Source organism: Anoplopoma fimbria, chromosome 24, assembly GCF_027596085.1.
Source record: "Anoplopoma fimbria isolate UVic2021 breed Golden Eagle Sablefish chromosome 24, Afim_UVic_2022, whole genome shotgun sequence".
Lineage (NCBI taxonomy): Eukaryota > Metazoa > Chordata > Actinopteri > Perciformes > Anoplopomatidae > Anoplopoma > Anoplopoma fimbria.
The window spans coordinates 4,105,340-4,120,511 of NC_072472.1; the positions used below are offsets into that span (position 1 = coordinate 4,105,340).

Consider the following 15,172-nt stretch of genomic DNA (forward strand, 5'->3'; position numbering starts at 1 on the left):
TCAATATTTGTGCCTTCTTCCATCAGACTCATTAATGCCTGAGTTAACTCGGATGCCTGACCTGATTAATTATATATTAATGGACAATTTTAAGATCAATTACCCCACCGGTGGACATCTGCAACTGTTTAAGCTGCACTTGTTGGCACTCTTTGTTTGTCGTTTGTACGGTTATGTGTTGTGTATTGTTCACCAGTGTCAAAAAAATGATAAAATAATAAAATAATCCCAGAATGTTAATGCCAGCCAACATAAAAAAAATGCTGAAATCTTATCTCCATCATTGAGGATTTGTGGGAAACAATGATCCCGAAGTCCTCCTGACCACTGCAAAGTTATCATAACCACACAGAGGTTTTTTTTTAATTGTTCAAACATGAGGAAAGATTTGTGTAAGTTTTACTCACATTTAATCGACTAATCGTTGTTGTAAATCTTTGGCTTTCAGAATGCTTGTAATTTAACTAGTCACCTTGGGATCTGGGAAAATGTGCTGAGCCTTCTTCACTATTTCCTGATATTTTATAGACAAAAGGATTTAAAGACCTGATGGCAGAATAAAAGTGATACAAAAAAAGTTAATTTTGAATTAAAAATAAACCTTATGATCCCAGAAAATAAAACTTTATAACGCTTTTTAATTATCTTCAGCTGTCGCAAATGGCCATCTTATTTGTTCAAAAGCATTTTCACAGAATTTGAAATAATCATGGGTTGAAATTGGGCTGCACGGTGGTGTAGTGGTTAGCACCGTCGCCTCACAGCAAGAGGGGCCCGGGTTCAGCTCCCGGGCTGGACAACCTTCTGTGTGGAGTTTGCATGTTCTCCCCGGGTCAGCGTGGGTTCTCTCCGGGTTCTCCGGCTTCCTCCCACAGTCCAAAGACATGCAGCTTAGGTTCATTGAAGACTCTAAATTGCCCGTAGGTGTGAATGTGAGTGTGAATGGTTGTTTGTCTCTATATGTCAGCCCTGTGATAGGCTGGCGACCTGTCCAGGGTGAACCCTGCCTTCACCCATTGACAGCTGGGATCGGCTCCAGCACCCCTGCGACCCTTAACTGGATAAGCAGGTTACGGAAAATGAATGAATGAATGGGTTGAAATTAGTCATCACAAGATGCAAGTCATTATGTGACAAGAGGAAAAAAAGCAAATACAATCAATCTGGTTCAAGATGTTTTTTATTTAATTCAGGGAATAACATTACTGTCAAATACACTAAGCTTGATTCCCATAACCAGTTGTGGAAGACTACCATTTCCTGTCCACTGTAATTCTTATTTCCATCCTCCCTTGAAGAAGAGCTGTAACTCTTATCCAGAGAAGTGTAACTGTGTGCATGATAGGTTTCCCTTCCTTTGCTCGACCAGGAAAGATTGACACGTCTTTGACTTGGTAAGACTTCACAGGTGGATTAAACTATGCAAGACTGTCAATTAAATAATATTATTTTTACTATATGTAACAAAAGACATTTTTCACACCAAATGCACAGACACACAAAAAACCAAGTGAGACGAAAAACACAGAATGTCCACATTGGGGTGTAGTGTCTCTTAGAGCTAGTGACAGCTGTTAACATCAGGGACAACTAACCCTTCCCACTGAATAATATATATCAACACAGACATAAGAGCGCTCCAGTGCAGAAGTGAGAAAATGAAAAACGGTTATTTCTCCACCACAACTGTTGAGCGAGGAGTGCTTCGTGGTGCTACGTGACAGCACCATCTGGTGGTGTAACTACTCAACTGCACGCTAACTGCCCCTTTCCCTTTTAATCTGCAGTGAAAATCAGAGAATCAAATTAAAGCATAGTGTATGATTGTAGTGAAAAGACAAAATAGTGAGGTCAACATGACTGCACTCAACTGTTTTCCCTTAGAAAGATACACTATTCAAGATAAAACCTTCTGTTAAACGAGTTGTAGTTTTGTTCAGAACTCAAAATATAATGTTCCCTTAAAATTGTCCTTTTGAAAAGTGGTAGATCGCTGCAAGAACGATTTTGACCTGTATTCTGTCTGCGCTCCAGCTGTAGCATGTCTAGGGGACACGGGAGGAGGTTTGGTGAGGGCTAGCTAATCAATTACGGAATTGGAATTTTGGTGGGGAATGCGTGTGTGCTGGGAGAACTGGGAGGGCGATTGGCCTCGTTCTCTTACGCCTGGAACTCGAGGCCAAGGCCGAGCTTGTGGCCGCCGGCGTTGATGTTCTTGCCATCGAGGAGAGCAGAGAGTGTCAGCTTGATGCCTGCGGGGAAAAAAAATGTTAAGCCATGTTCAGACCAGGCAATTTAGTGTATATAAGAGTATACATAATATATTTATTTGCTGCTAAATCCTCCGATCAGTCTGAAAGTCTATTTAGATTGTACAGGTTTCTTACTGAACTAGTCCACCCTTGATTTAGCAAAGATCCCACCTCTACACCTCCTAACATTCAACCTAAAACAATACACAAACTCTGCAAAGTAGCCATGATATAATCATAGTGTGTCTCACATTTACTTCAGTTCTAAAGCTTAAATTAGAATAATCCACATACACATCTTAATCCTAAACTATTAAGTGTAATTTTCTGGTTCATATTGTTGTCTTAATAAATAGGAACATGTTGAAATATTGTGTTTTTGTGGTGCATGCTTTGGCCCATTTTAAAGCAGAGAGCACTCACCTGGCTTCAGAGTCTGAGTGTAGCCCAGACCCACGAGGCTGGAGTTGTTCACCTTGGCCTGTGTGAGAAGCACAGATGTTAAGAACAACGCGTATCACTAACAGATGAATGACTAGTTGTGGTTAGAATCATGGAGAAAAAGAATCTGATAAGAATCTGATGCTGCATCATGAATTCCTTGTGGCGGGAAAGTAGGTTAAAACAGAACATTCCCAATAGGGATCAATAAAGTGACATCGTGATCGTACAACACGTGACTATACAACTACAACTACAAATACGACTTCTTCAGGTTCCACTCTACTCACAGAGAAGGATGCTTCAGGATCAATCTGATACTTGGCAGCGATGCCAAAGCGGGTGTTGCTGTTTCCGGCAGTCCAGGCCAGGTTGACGGCCGTCTCCAGCTGGTCGTTCACCTTCTGGTAGATGGAGCCACCAAACTCAGTGCCGTCATTTCTGAGGGAACAATAGCAGATTAGGATTATATGTAAATTCTTCCCAGAAACCTGTTTCCCTAGAGGTGATATTTCCCCCCCTCAAAGCGTTAAGTTAAAGCTTTGTATTCTGTGCTTGGTATTACACACGTCTGTTAATAGCTCCTCAGGTGGGAACACTTTAAGTGATGCAAAGCCTACATTATACTTTGTCTGACCTCACATAACCACGTCGGCTGTAGACTGAAACAGCCAGAGGCACAGCAGGAAACCAGGCTAACACTGCGCCCTGTCTCTCCCTGCCTCACTCTGCCAGACAACCACTCACTCCGCCTCACATGGAAATCCCATCACCTGGGTGTAAAAATAACATTGGATGACCTGGCAGAAAGCCAAATAGGCGACAAGTTAGTCAGAAAGACAAGGACAAGAAAACCCGAAGGCTTCTGTCCAGTTAAGGTCAGTCGGTTCACTTACAGCTAAAACTTTAGCCCGGGCCTTAAGTTCAAGTACCACAGGACAGAAACCCTTACCCAATATCAGAATGTTTAGTTTTATAAATAGTTGGCTCAGTTTCAAACCTTAAAAACATGCATGCACAATGTATTAAAGGTGTGTTTTCAGACACATTTCAATGCTGCCAATTTAAATTAGCTTGAAAAGGCACCAAATTCACAGCGCCGTGGTTATTCGACAGCAAAAATGAATTGTGTTTGTGGTTCAGATAGACGGACGCCTGCTGGCGTTTATGACCATCTGTTGCGTCGCGTGGTCTTACACATTCGTATGGAGCTGAAACTCCTCCGTCTTGAATCCAACCGCAAAGTTGCTCTGGGTGATCCTGTTCCTTCCGGCCTCGAAGGTCATCTGGTAGCCGGCCAGCCAGCCCTCGTAGCCCACCACGCCCGCGCCGTGGATGGCCGTACCGTTGATGTCGTAGTTGACGTCACAGCCCAGGTTGATGTGGTCGCACTTGTAGCCCGTCTTGACCTTGCCGCTCTTCTTGCTGGCAGGAATGTCAAGGAGGGAGAGAAGAGAGAATGTTAATGTCAGAGGTCATGGGTTCGGCAGAGCGAGAAACATCACACAGGTGTGAAAATGAAATCAAAAACACAAGTAGTGAAGTTTATCAGGGCCACAGACTGCGTTAAGTCACTAATACATATCGCCATTTTTATAGGACTTCAATTAGCACCCGCACTGATACTATTAGCGTGACAAATTAGCTGATTTAGCGAGCTAGCTTATGTTAGCTATACGGCAGCTGTGAAACTACTGTAGGTCATGCGTTATTTTTCATCCCCAAGAGCGTGCCGCCTAGTCCCGCCCCTACTGTGCTGTGATTGGCTAGTACTCGTTGCCTTGAGTTTGCTCATTTTCTGTAACCAGTGTGGCATGAAATCATGGTGGAATTAGCACGCTAACTAGCCAGTCGCTAAATGTGCAAAATTCTACAACTCAATGCTCCCTCACATTTTTTGGGGCTCATTTTCTGTATCCGGTGTAGTATGAAATCATGGTGGAATTAGCAAACTAGCTAGCTGACTAGCCAGCCACTAGAGGAGCCAATCACAGCACAGAAGAAAGGCTCGACTTCATTCCACTGGACTGTTAAGAGTTCTCACTGGAATGAGCTGATCTTTCATGGTTGTCATTGAGCTCTTCTTACCCGGTGTTTGGTGAGAAGGAGGAATCAAACGTCAGCTTCAGCCCCTTAGCCAACTGTGGAATAGACAAGCAAGATATAGCAAAATAAATAAAGGTTCAGTTTAATTAAACTGATCAACATTAGCATCGATCAGATATACTACATTACAATTTACAACAAGGCAAATGGTACTCACTCCTTAAGTGGCCTTATGATTATGATGGGATACGTTTCTGCAAACAGCAACACAAAAACACTTTTTTCTGCACGTCACCAACCTGGTCTTCGACGGTGATCTCGGTCCCAAGGGTGTTGTCGGTGTTCCACTTCTCTGTGAAGGTCAGACCGTGCTCCGCCCACTTGTACTTGGTCTCCAGGGACCCGGCGACCTTGCTGGTCTCAGTGTTGGCAGAGCCTGTGCTGGTGAACTCCTGCAGATGACAATATTGGTGGTATTAAGAGTCAGGCTGACCGGTCACATGGGCAGGTACCTTACAGTGTTAAAATCAATGTTTTTTTGATGTCTTGCACAAAAATATATAGGATTATAGATGGAGATGTAGTCTTGTAAACCTTCCACCAACACTGTCTCTGCAATAAATACCTACTACTAGTATTACCAGTTGTACTACTTGATCATCTGATAGATAAGTCTTGAACTATAAAAGTGAATAACTTCCTTTTCGGTGTTGATCACACTTTGGAATAAAAACTTGATCAAAAACACTGAGGGTGCATTCACAAGGTGAATAAATCTATTTGACTTCAACCTTCAGTGAACTGCAGAGATCAGATAGCCAGCCACTGAAGGTTCAGCCAGGAGCCTCTTAAGCTATGATAGGACGGCTGCAGTCTGGCGCGGCAGCTCTGATAATCACATAATGACTGGCGGCGACGACGACGACTTACCAGTCCATTCTCTGACTTTGTTTTCAAGTCCAGCTTGATGACCCCAAAGCCTGAAACAGACAATATTGAATACAAGATGAAAATACAGATTCTCTCAAAAACATTTCATTATTGAAGTGAAACAGGGTTCTCAAAATTTCTACAATCAACACTTGAAATGATGAAGACACTTTCTTATACATTGAACAGGCTCAAACTGACTTTCAGTTTAAAGCTGTTGATCCTTCACTCAAAATTAACAACTCATGTCCTCCAATTCTCATTTATCCCTTAGCAGAAGGTGCGTTGTGACTATAAACACTGGTCTCATTGCAAAATTAGGAGAATGTTTGAAATGACTGCAACACAAACAACGAGCTGCTCACATTATATTCATCGAGGGAATGATTTGTTTCTAAGATATAGATTTAATGGTTCAAGTGACGGGGTGACTCTTATAATAAACCCTTCAAAAGGGAAACTTTTGATTTTAAAGGATAAATCTGATGATAATGTGAACAGCCCTCTAAACAAGTACTACCTTAAAGCTAATATCATCAGTCTTAACCATGCAAAATCACATTCTAATTCTATTAATACACATTTAAAGAACCCCTTTAGATATTTCAAAACACATTAAAATCAAGTCATTGACTAGTGTTTGTGAAACAGACATTTATCAGCCTCCAGAGTGCATTTAAAGTTATTTATATTCCACTGCCTGATGGTGGGTATTGATTTGACGTAGATTCTTTGAGACCATCAGTGCGGTCGGTTATGAATAATAACCAGAAGGCTGGTCGAACAGATCCTGGCTGGAGCCTAGAAGGTGATGGACTCAATTTGTCCCATGTGACCACCGCTAGCCTGCAGTGAAACACCGCGTCGATGAATTGCTGCCACTGCTCAAACTGGCAGTGGATCAGCCTTCATGGTGCATATGAATCTGAGTCTGCTGCAACAACCGGGACTTCCCCTTGATATGAACTGGAGGTCGTGCAGTCACCCCCGTAGCACAGCGGTGTGCACTGTACACACAAAACACACCCACGCCCCTCTACCTCCTCTCCATGTGTTCAGCTAGTGGGAAGCTGTGAACAGTGGCTGGTTTGAGTCATTTGGACATTGTGCAGGGTTTGGATTTGTGCAATGCCTGAGAGGAAGTATTGCATTGAATCTTGCAAGAAATTTCCTTGATTACTTCACAGAACAATAAAAGGAAGAAAGTAATGTTTTACTAGTGTACAGAGTGATACAAAAGAAAGTATAAAGAATGAGTTTGACCATTGCTACCCTCTTCAACAAAGCAACAAAAACTTGCATAAATCTTGAAATGAAGCGATAAAAAGCCTCCTGTTTTATAGATATGTTTTACTAACACATTAGCACTAACAAGGTAATACACTATGCCGCTGGTTAAGGCTAACAATGGTCTCCATAGCCTTCATGGTGCCAGAGAGCTTAGCTGTTTAGCCTGGTTCTTGCAATCTGACAATAACATATGTTAAAAAACTCAAAGTATAGCCTGCAAGTATCCCGTTTGAATAACGTGAACTCCACAGATCTAACACGCCACAGGTAGTACAACACAACCTGTGAGAATAGCTGTATAATGACTCTGAAAGAGCTTTTTCAAGTCTATAAAGCACGTGTGTACATACTATATGCTGCTGCTCCTGCCTGCTGTGTTAAAAAGTGGCTTAGACTCCATTACATTTGATACAAAGACATCATAGAAGTATTCTCATTGTGATCCAAACCCTTTTCCTCGATACAGTACTGCTGTACATGTTGATAAATAAGCCTGTATGGTTGTGTGCTTGGTGCTTACCGTATCCCTTGGTAAAAACATCCCTGGCAGACTTTCCAAGGTCAATGTAGGTGGGAGGTACGGCCATTATCTGCGAAGAGGAAAAAAGGACGATCAAGACTAAAAAAACATGGCAGTAAACAAAAATCTCTCTCTCTGTGTGTTACAGCTTCAGGACAGACCGAGTCCACAGCATCACACAGCAGAGGGAAAAGACACAGTAAGCAGAACAGACTGACAGATGAGATGTGAAGTGCTGCTGAAAGAGGAAGGCGAGCTGCCAGAGCGCCTGGAGGTCACTGATGGATGTGAAAGATGCAAATCTGATGAACTTATTGACACACACACACACACACACACACACACACACACACACACACACACACACACACACACACACACACATTCACACACACAAACATTTTGGCATATGCCTTTTATTTATTTTAATACATTTAAAAGTAAAATCTGTGCTGACATTGTTTCAAAGTGGGGAAAAAAAATAGTTGAGAAAGAACAATGAGAGCCACAGACTGAAGCACAAAGCAGACAGTTTACTAACCCTCTGGATTGGCTGCACTCATGTACAGTATGTGTGAACCTCTTTGTTCTGTATTTTCCTGAACAGCCTGGAGTGCAATACACGTCCATTTCATCATTATGTATTATGGGTAGATGGAGGTTAACATTTTTCAACGGCACAGTAGTTATCAAGGTGCAGCTGTTACGCAGGCCTGTTGATAACACACATGTGCGTGTTGATAGTAAATGGAACAGGAATGTGAACAGTTTACCAGTTGAATAGAAACCTCACTATGTCTTAACTAACAAGAGCTGCAGCTGTTCTACAGTATTGAGACATCCGTTTCTGTATGATGAAATGTGGTTTATCATTATTACAGAGAATAATCAAGTTATGTTCCTCCAAATTATTATTATTATTATTATTAGGATGTCTGGTGGGAACGAATGAAGTAGAAAAAACTACTTTTCCTCTCTCATGTGTTGATTTGTGGGTTGATATTTCATTTGCAAACCTTTTTAAAAAAGAAGTTATTCAGAACAGCATTGTGTCCGTGTCATGCAAAACACTTTATGTATTTAGAAGTCTGCCGGGAATGCATCAAGTTAAAAAAATTAAAATACAAAATACAATCACCAAAATAACAAAATATTGTTCCTCAAAAATCTTCCATTTATTTCCCTCAAGCATATTCAATGCAGTTTATGAGAATTCACACTTTGTCCTCAACAACTCCACCAGTTGTCACATGACTTACACACATTTACTGCAGTGCATCCCCAGATGTTCCTCTGCAACATCCCATAATAAGGCCCCATTGTCCAGCTCTCAAAATTATAATTAGGGAAAAAACATTCCAATAGTTTTGGGAAGTGTGGCAGGAACGAATGAAGTAAAAAAAACTAATTTTCCTCTCTCATGTGTTGATTTGTGGGTTGATATTTCATTTGCAAACCTTTTTAAAAAATAAGTTATTCAAAAATTCATGCAAAATACTTTATGTATTTAGAAGTCTGCCGGGAATGCATCAAGTTAAAATAATAAAAAATACACAAATGTGCAAAAAACTTTATGTGTCACCCTGTCAATCACCAAAATAACAAAATATTTCAATATTGTTCCTCAAAAATCTCCTCAAGCATATTCAATGCAGTTTATGATAATTCACATTTTGTCCTCAACAACTTGTCACATGACTACCACACATTTACTGCAGTGCATCCCCTGTGCACCCCTGCAACATCCCATAATAACCCCCCCCCCTCCTCCTCCTCCTCCATCACTCAGGATGCCCTTTGACCCCTGGTCCTCATGGGTGCACTGTGGTCATAAGGAAGCAGGAAGTGGAGTGCTGCAGCATCCCTCTGCCCTCACATGCTAACAGGTTAGCATTAGCTAGCCATCAAGGTGACATGTGTCTGCAGTGAGGTGACTGGAAGAACCAGCAGGTAAATCAAAGAGTCAGGTAAGCATCTTTATGCATAGATACCTGCAGTATCTGCTGTATCTGCTGACCCCCCCTGCACTGTCAGATGACCCCCACCATGAGACATTAGCCACCATGCTAACAGTTAGCTTCCAGCATGCAGCAGGCCTTGCAGCTCTCTCTCTTCCTCTCTGCAGCTCAAGAGAACAATCCTCCGGCTGACAGAAGTGGCAATGCGGTGTAAAAACGACAAATAAAGTTGCATTTGAATATGTAAAGACATATGTTACCTCTGCGTGGTCCTGTCCTGGTCGAGAAGGGGCTTGTCAGCTTCACAAAGGGAGGAGAGAAGAGGGAGGTGGTGGTGCGGCGTCACGTACGTCACAAGTCACGCAAAGCTGCGGGGGAGGGAGTCATCCCGGCGTCAAAGATACAACATGAGAAACAAAGAGCGAGATGGTTCACGCCTGGTTTCAGCGTGTCGGCATGAGAGTTCTTTTACAATATTAGAGTATATTGTTTTTATTTTATTAAAAAGAAAATATATATACTCTAATATTGTAAATAAAAAAATAATATTGTAAAAAAAAAATATATATATTTTATGGTTCTGTATATAAAAATAAAAATGTATATATATATATATATATTTTTTTTTTTTTTTTTTTTAATAAAATAATAAATAAAAATAATATATATATATTTTTTTTTTGTTGGTATTTAATTTTTAAAGAACAGTATAAATATATACTGTACATTTTTATTTTTATTTATTTGTATATATATATATATATATATTTTTTATTTTTATATACAGAACCATAAAATATATATATATTTTTTTACAATATTATTTAAATAAAAATGTATATATATATATATATATATATTTTTTATTTTTATATACAGAACCAGTCAAACGTTTGGACACACCTTCTCATTCAATGGTTTTTCTTTATTTTATTTAATTTTTTTCTACATTGTAGATTAATATTGAAGACATCCAAACTATGAAGGAACACATATGGAATTATGTGGTAAACAAACAAATGCTCAACAAACCAGAATATGTTTTATATTTTATTCTTCAAAGTAGTTGAAAGAGAAGAATAATAAAAAAAATAATAAAAAAAAAAATAATAATAATTTTAATTTTAATTTTAATTTTTTTTTTTTATTTTAATTATTTTTTTAATATTTATTTTTAAAAATAAAAATGTACAGTATATATATATATATATTTTATATACTGTACATTTTTATTTTCATTTTTATTTTTATTTATTTGTACATACAGTACCAGTCAAACGTTTGGACACACCTTCTTTCAATACAATTCTTACATTGTATTAATTTGTTTGTTTACTAATTCAATGTAAAAAATATTAATTTTAAAATAAATTTAAAAAAAACATTGAATGAGAAGCTGTGTCCAAACTTTTGACTGGTACTGTATATATATATATATATAATATAAAAAAAAAAAATATATATATATTTTTTTTATTTTATTTTTTTGTTGGTATTTTTTTGTTGGTAAGTACAGTATAAATATATACTGTACATTTTTATTTTTATTTATTTGTATATATATATATATATATATATATATATATATATATATATAATAAATAAAAAGGTAAAAATAAATAGTAAATAATAAATAATAATATATATATATATATATTATATATATATATATATATATTAAATAATAATAATAATTAAAAAAATATATATATATATATATATATACTTTACTTTAAAAAAAAATGTAATTTGTATATAAATCATTTTCAAGAATGTTTGAAACTAATTGTACTATTTATAAGCTAAGCACTACCAATAGGATAAAATATTTGCCTCAGACCCAAAAAACCTCCACTGTTGCTAAAAACAGAAAGAAAAGAAGCTATTTAAAAAATATATTAATATCATGTTACATAGGGTCCAGCAACAAATACTCAAATTATTTATCAGTTAAGCAACAATAATGAAAAAAGGTGGGGTAATCATTTTCACCCCTTCATCCTGGAAAAAAAAAACGAAAACGGAAATAGTGAAAGTGAGTCATCTCGTTTTTTACACCTCTCTCTCTGGCAGCCACCGTCCTACCTTCACGCATGCGCAGTTGACTCCAGGCGGCACGCAACTCCTCCTGCAGCATCCCTGGGAGAAAAAGTAGTCCCATCTGTAATGTGACGTCACATCTGCACAGCACAGGATGAGCAGGTTGACCTCTGCTGCTGTGATGAAAGTCATTCACAACAACTATTTATTTATTTTTATTTTCTGAGATGTTTCTGAAAACATCAAGTTGAATTTCAGTGAAAAACTGATCTCATTAACCCACATTAATTAGTTTATAGTGTAAAAGTTAGTACATTTACTAGTGTACAAGTTAGTACATGTATTTAATACAGTTTGGAGGCTTTATTTATAATTAAACTTTATAATAGTTAAAATAGTTTTTTTCTGTCTGTAAATATTATATTTCAGTTATTGTGTTTTTCTACTGTTTTTATTGCTTATTTATAATACTTTTTTATTTCTTATTTTTCATTTTTTTTTTTATCTTGTCTTTCTTTTACTATGTCTCTTGTGTGCACTTTACTCTATGCTGCTGTAAGCCTGCAAATTTCCCCGCTGCGGGACTAATAAAGGATTATCTTATCTTATCTTATCTTATTCTCAAGTTTTTCAATTTCCTGCTATATATTTCAGAGGCATATAATGTACTTTTTACTCCACTACATTTACTTATAGAGCCACTGGTTTATTTTCAGGCTAATAGTTTAAAGTGGAAGTTTTCTGTCAATATAAGGTTTTTATTGTACATGATTGTTACATTATAAACCCAACAATCGCCTAGAAAGTACAGTATTACCTCCACCAGCTTAACGCATGAAAATGTTGCTGACAATTGATGCAACAGCAATACAATTTATATATATATATATATTTTTATATGAAACATAACACTGAGAGTGATCATTCTCCTTCATAAAGTTATTTCTTATACTTTAAGTAAATTGTCTTACATTTTTTTACACAATATTCTGATTTATATTCATGTATCGTATATGATATTGATCTAACAACTGCTTTACCACAAAATAAATATTTCCACTGATAGAGTTCTGCCTAACATTTGTGGACATATTATGCATTAAACATGACTTTTTAAAAGACTTTCAATAGGGGATCGTCGTGGTAGGATGACCTTAACACCAGATCATTATATTTCCACTGCAATTACATTTGAATAAATGTCTTATTTTATGATGGATGCAGTTTATTTAAATAAGTTATATATAAAAATATCAGATTGTACAGGCAGGTGAGTCGTATATTTAGTAAAGTAGTTGGTAAAGAAACTTCGTCTCACTACTCTCCTCGTAGTGAAATGCAGAGAGATGGGCTGTGAAATGTTGTGCAGTTAAATGTTGTGTGCAGAGTATTTCTCAGAAACTCAGCAGTGTGGTTGAGTGAAGGTGAAGCTGCCAAAACCTTCAGGCGCTTCCTTTGTAACGGGTACAGCTGGCAGCAAGAAAGCTACAGTAACCCTGAGAACCTGCACCTCTTTTACCCATAAAGCATTTCTTTCTCTGCTTATTATTTAATGTACGCTCACCTCTGATTTTTCTGTTTGCTACTATAAAGTAAGAACTGTAGATATACAGTAATATATACAGGAAACCACAGTGGAGTGTATCTGCGGCTTGTTTACTTGTCAGTTTCAGTGTAAAAAAACAACGTTGTAATATCCTTTCTATCTTCTAAAATAAGTAAACCAATAATGGATCCTGCAGTGACGGAGATTCTGCTTGTATTTAGGAACAAAACATAAAAAAACTAGAGTGATTGAGGTGATTATAAGAGAGGTCATGATCCAACACTGTGATTGGTTTTAGCCAGTAGATGTCAGTGTTGGTAACTGTGGGAATAAAACATACTGGATGTGTGTTTTCGGAGAAACAAATGCACTGTGTGTCAGCGGCAGACTAAGAATCACGTTTAAATTCAATCCCTTATCCACAGTGACATTTATGAACTGTTAAAGCAACATTCAATATGTAATCCTTTAACCTTTACTCTCTTATTTGTTGATTTGTGGGGTGAGATTTCTTTTGCAAACATTTAACAAAAAGAAGAAGCATTTTAACTGTAAAAACCATCTATCTCCAAAAACACCAACTTTTCATCAGCAAATTAAAACAGCACAAGTTTGTTTTTTTCAGATAGTTTAGTGTGTTTTTTAATGCTTTATTCATCTTAAGAAATAGAAGAAAAAGAAGAAAAATGAACATTTAAACATTCAGTATCTCTGAAAACACTTTTTGCACTGCAACAAAACATTTCTAAAATGTTTACTAATAACAACAATCTAATTCACTTTTAATTTTATTCACAAAATGTACTCAAGCTGTGCACATACCATTGTTTTTCCTTTTATTACATATTGTGTATATATATCATTTATATATGTATATATGTCATAAATAACTAATTCCCCCTCCTAAATACTGAGCACACTGCAAACTTTTTGTGAACTATCTTTATCGTTTTTTGCTTAAAGTGTTTCCAATTTATCTAATTTAAGACTCAACATATTCTGCTCATAAACATTTGTCAGAGAGCCTGCATCTACGTGATTCTTTATGGAAAAGGATTAACATGCAAAACATTAAGTTTATAAGATTAACTTGGAGAGAAAAGTCAAAGCCAAACACATTTTCTCTCTTGCCGGGAGGATTTTTATATTGAACATGTGTATTTTTTAAGTACATTGAATATTAAATACGGATTAGTGCATTTCTCCTGTCTCCAAACTATTGACTTTCCTCAGTTACGTTTACCTTCGACAACAAGCTGCAGCAGATCTGCTTCTTAAGAGTGTAACTTCTTCAAACAGTGCCGGCTGGCTTTATTTCAAACTTATTTAGTATTGTACTGCATGTTTGTTTTTTTCACACATTTTGATGCAATATGGTTTTTGGAGAATTTAATGTTTTCAAGATAATCTGAAGGCAGCCATGATGGGAAGCAGTGATTAATAACAATAATCAGCGTCCCAATTGTAAACAGCACGGCTCGTAAATAAAAGGAGCTGTCTCATGACGTTTCAGTCCCCGCTCCTTCACCAGCATCTTGTTGTCATTAAACAAACATATTTAACTTATTTCCTGATGTGTATTTAGAAGTTTCCATCTCCGTTTCATGTCCCTGCATCGCTGCATCTCCAGCGACATTTAATCAACATCTAGTAACGTGTTTGTCGCCCGTCGGTCGCCTTCAGAGGCGAGCCAAAACTCATTTCTAGATTATCCTCCAGTCATATCTGGATGCTCCTGCTTTCATCCCCCCAAGCTTCAAAGCCGGCGCTCTACGCTCACTTCAAACAGCCGTCGCTGAGTGCCAATCAAATCCCGCTGCAGAAGACAACAAACACGACAGAAAATGTTAATCAACCCGGGCCGAGCATCACCAAAGTAAATAAGATAAATTGTAAACAGATGCTATAATGTGCAGCATATGGATAAATAAGGCAGTATGTCATCTTTCCTTTTTTTTTTTAATTCAGCAGTTCACACAGGGTCCAAACTCCTCTACCTCTCCATCCTTCCATCCATCCATCCATCCATCCATCCCAAACCCTCTCTAATGAGTCAGTGGCTTCTCTGCATGCTGCTGCTTTTTCCAGAACAGAGTTGAAGTCCATAACCCGGCTGGTCCGGTTCATACAGCCGTATAAATCACTTAAC

At 37.6% G+C, this 15,172-nt stretch overlaps 1 protein-coding gene across 1 annotated transcript; it reads right to left on the reverse strand.

Moving 5' to 3' along the window:
• Positions 1–1,162: 1,162 nt before the first annotated feature.
• vdac1 (voltage-dependent anion channel 1) lies at positions 1,163–9,800 on the reverse strand. Its single transcript, XM_054625337.1, has 9 exons — positions 9,698–9,800; positions 7,480–7,549; positions 5,670–5,719; positions 5,039–5,191; positions 4,782–4,834; positions 3,891–4,118; positions 2,984–3,134; positions 2,676–2,733; positions 1,163–2,252 (listed from the first exon to the last, which is right to left on the reverse strand). The coding sequence occupies exons 2-9, from the start codon at positions 7,544–7,546 to the stop codon at positions 2,161–2,163; spliced, it is 852 nt and encodes a 283-aa protein (XP_054481312.1). The 5' UTR covers positions 7,547–7,549; positions 9,698–9,800; the 3' UTR covers positions 1,163–2,160.
• Positions 9,801–15,172: the final 5,372 nt, after the last annotated feature.

What these genes read in the sequence shown, in the direction of transcription:
- vdac1 (XM_054625337.1), bottom strand. Translation starts at nt 7,546, where the DNA reads ATGGCCGTACCTCCCACCTACATTGACCTTGGAAAGTCTGCCAGGGAT. An exon ending in AGATCACCGTCGAAGACCAG is followed by an intron (nt 4,835 to 5,038) that starts GTTGGTGACGTG and finishes TCTATTCCACAG; the next exon opens with TTGGCTAAGGGGCTGAAGCT. An exon ending in TCCTTCTCACCAAACACCGG is followed by an intron (nt 4,119 to 4,781) that starts GTAAGAAGAGCT and finishes CATTCCTGCCAG; the next exon opens with CAAGAAGAGCGGCAAGGTCA.